Here is an 8,830-nt window from a genome sequence, read left to right as displayed (position 1 = left end):
AAGCTACTATTATTCGAGTCAAAAGCAAGTCACAAGGTCCAAGTCACAAGTCGAGTCCCAAGTAGAACATGTCGAGTCTGGAGTCAAGTCCAAATCATTCTAAGAGCTGTGTCAAATCGAGTTGTGTCAGATCTAGTTGTGTCAGATCTAGTTGTGTCAGATCGAGTAAAAAAAGTATCTCTACATGTAATGACTGTGTATTTATTGCGGATACCAGAAAACTCATTTCATGTCAGACGACAGTTCCCAGTCCAGAGCTTCCGGCCATAGTTCCCAGTCCAGAGCTTCCGGCCATAGTTCCCAGTCCAGAGCTTCCGGTGACATTTCACAGTCTCCACAGTCTGGAACCTCCAACGACGGCCCCCAGTCCGGGGCCTCTAGCAACGAGCTGCAGTCCAGAACCTCCGGCGATGATCCACAGTCCGGCTGTCATGTGCCGTTTACTGAAGAGTGGCTTATGTCTGGCCACTCTACCATAAGGCCTGATTGGTGGAGTGCTGCAGAGATAGTTGTCCTTCTGGAAGGTTCTCTCATCTCCACAGAGGAACTCTAGAGCTCTGTTGGGTTCTTGGTCACCTCCCTGACCAATGCCCTTCTCCCCCGATTGCTCAGTTTGGCCTGGCGACCATCTCTAGGAAGAGTCTCAATGGTTTCAAACCTCTTACATTTTAGATTGATGGAAGCCACTGTGTTCTTGGGGACCTTCAATGCTGCAGAAATGTTTTGGTTTTGCTCTGACATGCACAGTCAACTGTGGGACCTTATATAGACAGGTGTGTGTCTTTCCAAATCATGTCCAAACAATTGAATTTTTTGGCCAAATCAAGATGTAGAAACATCTCAAGGATGATCAATGGAAGCAGGATGTTCCTGAGCTCAATTTCTAGTCTCATAGCAAAGGGTATTTCTGTTTTTTATATTTCATAAATATGCAAACATTTCTAATGACCTGTTTTCGCTTTGTCATTATGGTGTATTGTGTGTGGAATGCTCATTTTTTAAAATCCATTTTATAATAACGTAACAAAATGTGTTAAAAAAGGTGAAGGGGTCTGAATACTTTCCGAAGGCACTGTGTGTAGCCAGTGAAACTTTGTATGAAAAATATGTATTTTTCCCATTCAGTTTCATACTTGCGATGCCCCACAACCGTATTCACTTTGATAACCACTGTGTTACCTCACTCGACCTGTGTTGATTGACAGTTTGCTGGTCCAATCAGAGGGCTGAGTATGCGTTTCACTTTCTGCATTTTTTTTAGTTTTTTTTTTACAATTGTAATCTTAACTGCGGCAACTGTCTCTGGCTGCGTGGAAAAGCAATCCACGTAGACTCTGTGCCACAAAATGAGTGACAAAACATTACGAAACCTGGCCAGATAATTTCAAGTCATCATCAGTGTCTAGTCGAGTCCCGAGTTTCGAGGCTCCAAGTCCAAGTTAAGTCTGAAGTTATTTTATTTTCTATCAAGTCAAGTCTCAAGTCATCATGTATTGTGAGTCCACACCTCTGGTTCTAAGCTTCTACTAATGATATAGCGTTTATACATTATGGAGAGGAAATCTAATCTAATAATATAGGATAGTAGTTTGTCATTAGTGAAGGCTTCTTGGCCATTGCCTTATCTCTGTGTACATTACCACAATGTGTGACATCCATACCTGTAATGGTTTTCTTCTGGGGAAAGAGAGGCGGACCAAAATGCAGCGTGGTTACTTTTGTACATCTTTAATAAAGATGAAAATACAACAATCTACAAAAACAAGAAACGTGACAAAACCGAAACGGTCCAATCTGGTGCCACAAACACAAAGACAGGAACACTCACCCACAAAACAGGCTACCTAAATATGGTTCCCAATCAGAGACAATGACTAACACCTGCCTCTGATTGAGAACCATATCAGGCCAAACATAGAAATGGACAAACCAGACACACAACATAGAATGCCCACTCAGATCACACCCTGACCAACACTAAAACAAGGAAAACACACACGAACGATAGTCAGAACGTGACAATACCATTGTGTCTGTGTTTGCGACCTGTATTGTCTACCGGTTTAGTGTTCAGTGAGAATAGTGTGTGTGTGTGTGTGTGTGTGTGTGTGTGCTTTAGAAATACATTTGATTGATTGGTTCTATTTCTCTTTGTTCCTCTGTTTTAGCCCCGTCTCCTGTGAGTGTGGTGCGGAAAGGGAATTGTGGGAAGAACAGTATCTCTGTGTCGTGGCAGGAGCCAGACAGACCCAATGGGATAATCCTGGAGTACGAGATCAAATACTTTGAGAAGGTTCAACCTCAAACACACAACCTCAACCAATCAGGAACTACCCACAACTTCCTGGAATTACCTGCAGCTACCTACCTACTACAACCTCACAGAACTACCTACAATTACCTGCAGCTACCTACATACTACAACCTCACAAAACGACCTACAATTACCTGCAGCTACCTACCTACCTACATACTACAACCTCACAAAACTACCTACAATTACCTGCAGCTACCTACCTACTACAACCTCACAAAACTACCTACAATTACCTGCAGCAACCTACATACTACAACCTCACAAAACTACCTACAATTACCTGCAGCTACCTACATACTACAACCTCACAAAACTACCTACAATTACCTGCAGCAACCTACATACTACAACCTCACAAAACTAACGACAATTACCTGCAGCTACCTACATACTACAACCTCACAAAACTACCTACAATTACCTGCAGCAACCTACATACTACAACCTCACAGAACTACCTACAATTACCTGCAGCTACCTACATACTACAACCTCACAAAACTACCTACAATTACCTGCAGTTACCTACCTACTACAACCTCACAAAACTACCTACAATTACCTGCAGCTACCTACATACTACAACCTCACAAAACTACCTAGAATTACCTGCAGCAACCTACATACTACAACCTCACAAAACTACCTACAATTACCTGCAGCAACCTACCTACATACTACAACCTCACAAAACTACCTACAATTACCTGCAGCTACCTACATACTACAACCTCACAAAACTACCTACAATTACCTGCAGCTACCTACCTACTACAACCTCACAAAACTACCTACAATTACCTGCAGCTACCTACCTACATACTACAACCTCACAAAACTACCTACAATTACCTGCAGTTACCTACCTACATACTACAACCTCACAAAACTACCTACAATTACCTGCAGTTACCTACCTACATACTACAACCTCACAAAACTACCTACAATTACCTGCAGCTACCTACCTACATACTACAACCTCACAAAACTACTTAGAATTACCTGCAGCTACCTACCTACATACTACAACCTCACAAAACTACCACAATTACCTGCAGCAACCTACATACTACAACCTCACAAAACTACCTACAATTACCTGCAGCTACCTACCTACATACTACAACCTCACAAAACTACCTACAATTACCTGCAGCTACCTACATACTACAACCTCACAAAACTACTTAGAATTACCTGCAGCTACCTACCTACATACTCCAACCTCACAGAACTACCTACAATTACCTGCAGCTACCTACCTACATACTACAACCTCACAAAACTACCTACAATTACCTGCAGCAACCTACCTACATACTACAACCTCACAAAACGACCTACAATTACCTGCAGTTACCTACCTACATACTACAACCTCACAACGGTAGCAGGTAGCCTAGTGGTGAGCACACACACACACATTCATCCTTGTGGCTTTCTCTCTGGGCTCTCTCCTAGGACCAGGAAACCAGCTACACCATCATCAAGTGCAAGGAAACAGAAATCGTAGCTGACGGGCTGAAGCCATCATCAGTCTACATATTCCAGATCAGAGCCAGAACATCGGCCGGGTACGGAGGATTCAGCCGACGCTTCGAGTTTGAGACCAGCCCTTACTGTAAGTCATGCATTTATATAGATAATACACACATGCTGTGTAAAGCCTTGTTCTGTGTAAAGCCTTGTTCTGTGTAAAGCCTTGTTGTGCGTAAAGCCTTGGTCTGTGTAAAGCCTTGTTGTGCGTAAAGCCTTGGTCTGCGTAAAGCATTGTTCTGTGTAAAGCCTTGGTCTGGGTAAAGCCTTGTTGTGCGTAAAGCCTTGTTCTGTGTAAAGCCTTGTTGTGCGTAAAGCATTGTTCTGTGTAAAGCCTTGTTCTGTGTAAAGCCTTGTTGTGCGTAAAGCCTTGTTCTGTGTAAAGCCTTGTTCTCCGTAAAGCCTTGTTCTGTGTAAAGCCTTGTTCTGTGTAAAGCCTTGGTCTGCGTAAAGCCTTGTTCTGCGTAAAGCCTTGTTGTGCGTAAAGCATTGTTCTGTGTAAAGCCTTGGTCTGCGTAAAGCCTTGTTCTGTGTAAAGCCTTGTTCTGTGTAAAGCCTCCCCGGAAAATATATTGCATGATTACACCAGGCATATAGGTCTGTTTAGTATTGTACCTATAGACTGTTTGGTATAGGACTTATATAGACTGTTTAGTATAGGTTATATATAGACTGTTTAGTATAGGACCTATATAGACTGTTTAGTATAGGACCTATATAGACTGTTTAGTATTGTACCTATAGACTGTTTAGTATTGTACCTATAGACTGTTTAGTATTGTACCTATAGACTGTTTAGTATAGGACCTATATAGACTGTTTAGTATAGGACCTATATAGACTGTTTAGTATAGGACCTATATAGACTGTTTAGTATAGGTTATATATAGACTGTTTAGTATAGGTTATATATAGACTGTTTAGTATTGTACCTATAGACTGTTTAGTATAGGACTTATATAGACTGTTTAGTATAGGTTATATATAGACTGTTTAGTATAGGACCTATATAGACTGTTTAGTATTGGACCTATATAGACTGTTTAGTATAGGACCTATATAGACTGTTTAGTATTGTACCTATAGACTGTTCAGTATAGGTTATATATAGACTGTTTAGTATAGGACCTATATAGACTGTTTAGTATTGTACCTATAGACTGTTTAGTATAGGACTTATATAGACTGTTTAGTATTGTACCTATAGACTGTTTAGTATAGGGCCTATATAGACTGTTTAGTATTGTACCTATAGATTGTTTAGTATAGGACCTATATAGACTGTTTAGTATTGTACCTATAGATTGTTTAGTATAGGACCTATATAGACTGTTTAGTATAGGACCTATATAGACTGTTTAGTATAGGACATATATAGACTGTTTAGTATAGGACCTATATAGACTGTTTAGTATTGTACCTATAGACTGTTTAGTATAGGACCTATATAGACTGTTTAGTATAGGACCTATAGATTGTTTAGTATAGGACCTATATAGACTGTTTAGTATAGGACCTATATAGACTGTTTAGTATAGGACCTATATAGACTGTTTAGTATTGTACCTATAGACTGTTTAGTATAGGACCTATATAGACTGTTTAGTATTGTACCTATATAGACTGTTTAGTATTGGACCTATATAGACTGTTTAGTATAGGACCTATAGACTGTTTAGTATAGGACCTATAGACTGTTTAGTATAGGACCTATATAGACTGTTTAGTATTGTACCTATATAGACTGTTTAGTATAGGACCTATATAGACTGTTTAGTATTGTACCTATAGACTGTTTAGTATAGGACCTATATAGACTGTTTAGTATTGTACCTATAGACTGTTTAGTATAGGACCTATATAGACTGTTTAGTATAGGACCTATAGACTGTTTAGTATTGTACCTATAGACTGTTTAGTTTTGGACCTATATAGACTGTTTAGTATTGTACCTATAGACTGTTTAGTATAGGACCTATATAGACTGTTTAGCATAGGACCTATAGACTGTTTAGTATAGGACCTATATAGACTGTTTAGTATTGTACCTATAGACTGTTTAGCATAGGACCTATATAGACTGTTTAGTATAGGACCTATATAGACTGTTTAGTATAGGACCTATATAGACTGTTTAGTATTGTACCTATAGACTGTTTAGTATAGGACCTATATAGACTGTTTAGTATTGTACCTATAGACTGTTTAGTATAGGACCTATATAGACTGTTTAGTATTGTACCTATAGACTGTTTAGTATAGGACCTATATAGACTGTTTAGTATAGGACCTATATAGACTGTTTAGTATTGTACCTATATACTGTTTAGTATAGGACCTATATAGACTGTTTAGTATTGTACCTATAGACTGTTTAGTATAGGGCCTATATAGACTGTTTAGTATAGGACCTATATAGACTGTTTAGTATTGTACCTATAGACTGTTTAGTATTGTACCTATAGACTGTTTAGTATAGGACCTATAGACTGTTTAGTATAGGACCTATAGACTGTTTTTAGGACCTATATAGATAGGACCTATATAGACTGTTTAGTATTGTACCTATAGACTGTTTAGTATAGGACCTATATAGACTGTTTAGTATAGGACCTATAGACTGTTTGTATAGGACCTATATAGACTGTTTAGTATAGGACCTATATAGACTGTTTAGTATAGGACCTATAGACTGTTTAGTATTGTACCTATAGACTGTTTAGTATAGGACCTATAGACTGTTATAGACTGTTTAGTATAGGACCTATATAGACTGTTTAGTATTGGACCTATAGACTGTTTAGTATTGTACCTATATACTGTTTAGTATAGGACCTATATAGACTGTTTAGTATTGTACCTATAGACTGTTTAGTATAGGGCCTATATAGACTGTTTAGTATAGGACCTATATAGACTGTTTAGTATTGTACCTATAGACTGTTTAGTATTGTACCTATAGACTGTTTAGTATAGGACCTATAGACTGTTTAGTATTGTACCTATAGACTGTTTAGTATAGGACCTATATAGACTGTTTAGTATAGGACCTATATAGACTGTTTAGTATTGTACCTATAGACTGTTTAGTATAGGACCTATATAGACTGTTTAGCATAGGACCTATAGACTGTTTAGTATAGGACCTATATAGACTGTTTAGTATAGGACCTATATAGACTGTTTAGTATTGTACCTATAGACTGTTTAGTATAGGACCTATATAGACTGTTTAGCATAGGACCTATAGACTGTTTAGTATAGGACCTATATAGACTGTTTAGTATTGTACCTATAGACTGTTTATTATTGGACCTATATAGACTGTTTAGTATTGGACCTATATAGACTGTTTAGTATAGCACCTCCATAGACTGTTTAGTATAGGACCTATAGACTGTTTAGTATAGGACCTATATAGACTGTTTAGTATTGGACCTATATAGACTGTTTAGTATTGGACCTATATTGACTGTTTAGTATAGGACCTATATAGACTGTTTAGTATTGTACCTATAGACTGTTTAGTATTGGACCTATATAGACTGTTTTGTATAGCACCTCCATAGGCTGTTTAGTATTGGACCTATATAGACTGTTTAGTATTGGACCTATATTGACTGTTTAGTATAGGACCTATATAGACTGTTTAGTATTGTACCTATAGACTGTTTAGTATTGGACCTATATAGACTGTTTTGTATAGCACCTCCATAGACTGTTTAGTATTGTACCTATAGACTGTTTAGTATAGGACCTATATATACTGTTTAGTATTGTACCTATAGACTGTTTAGTATTGGACCTATAGACTGTTTAGTATTGGACCTATATAGACTGTTTAGTATTGGACCTATAGACTGTTTAGTATTGGACCTATATAGACTGTTTAGTATAGGACCTATATAGACTGTTTAGTATAGCACCTCCATAGACTGTTTAGTATAGGACCTATATAGACTGGTTAGTATTGTACCTATAGACTGTTTAGTATTGGACCTATATAGACTGTTTTGTATAGCACCTCCATAGACTGTAATGTGTCAGGCTCCCCACTAACAGTCTTCCTACCCCAGCAGTAGCTGCATCCAGTGACCGGTCTCAGCTCCCCATCGTCGTTGTGGCCATCACTGTAGGGGTTATTCTACTGGCCCTGGTGACTGGCTTACTGCTTAGTGGAAGGTAAGGTATCTATTTCACCCTGCCTTGTCCCTGTCCCCTGCCTTGTCCCTGTCTCTGTCCCCTGCCTTGTCCCTGTCTCTGTCCCCTGCCTTGTCCCTGTCTCTGTCCCCTGCCTTGTCCCTGTCTCTGTCCCCTGCCTTGTCCCTGTCCCCTGCCTTGTCCCTGTCTCTGTCTCCTGCCTTGTCCCTGTCTCCTGCCTTGTCCCTGTCTCTGTCCCCTGCCTTGTCCCTGTCTCTGTCCCCTGCCTTGTCCCTGTCTCCTGCCTTGTCCTTGTCTCTGTCCCTTGCCTTGTCCCTGTCTCTGTCTCTGTCCCCTGCCTTGTCCCTGTCTCTGTCCCCTGCCTTGTCCGTGTCTCATGCCTTGTCCCGGTCTCTGTCCCCTGCCTTGTCCCTGTCTCTGTCCCCTGCCTTGTCCCTGTCTCTGTCCCCTGCCTTGTCCCTGTCTCCTGCCTTGTCCCTGTCTCTGTCCCTTGCCTTGTCCCTGTCTCTGTCTCTGTCCCCTGCCTTGTCCCTGTCTCTGTCCCCTGCCTTGTCCGTGTCTCATGCCTTGTCCCGGTCTCTGTCCCCTGCCTTGTCCCTGTCTCCTGCCTGTCCCTGTCTGTATCCCTGTCTCTGTCCCCTGCCTTGTCCCTGTCTCTGTCTCTGTCCCTGCCTTGTCCCTGTCTCTGTCCCTAACTTGTCCCTGTCTCTGTTCCCTGCCTGTCCCTGTTTGTGTCCCTGTCTGTATACCTGTCTCTGTCCCCTGCCTTGTCCCTGTCTGTGTCCCCTGCCTTGTCCCTGTCTGTGTCCCCTG

The 8,830-nt window shown here is 40.3% G+C and overlaps 1 protein-coding gene across 1 annotated transcript; it reads left to right on the top strand.

Moving 5' to 3' along the window:
- Window positions 1-229: 229 nt before the first annotated feature.
- Window positions 230-8,042, top strand: LOC135548935 (ephrin type-A receptor 5). Its single transcript, XM_064979031.1, has 4 exons — window positions 230-428; window positions 2,169-2,293; window positions 3,782-3,941; window positions 7,936-8,042. The coding sequence occupies exons 1-4, from the start codon at window positions 230-232 to the stop codon at window positions 8,040-8,042; spliced, it is 591 nt and encodes a 196-aa protein (XP_064835103.1).
- The last annotated feature ends 788 nt before the right edge of the window (window positions 8,043-8,830 follow it).

The sequence above is a fragment of the Oncorhynchus masou genome, chromosome 11, assembly GCF_036934945.1.
Source record: "Oncorhynchus masou masou isolate Uvic2021 chromosome 11, UVic_Omas_1.1, whole genome shotgun sequence".
In the NCBI taxonomy this organism is placed as follows: Eukaryota; Metazoa; Chordata; class Actinopteri; order Salmoniformes; family Salmonidae; genus Oncorhynchus; species Oncorhynchus masou.
Note: the sequence above shows the minus strand (reverse complement) of the source record. Positions and strands in the feature narration are given on the sequence as shown.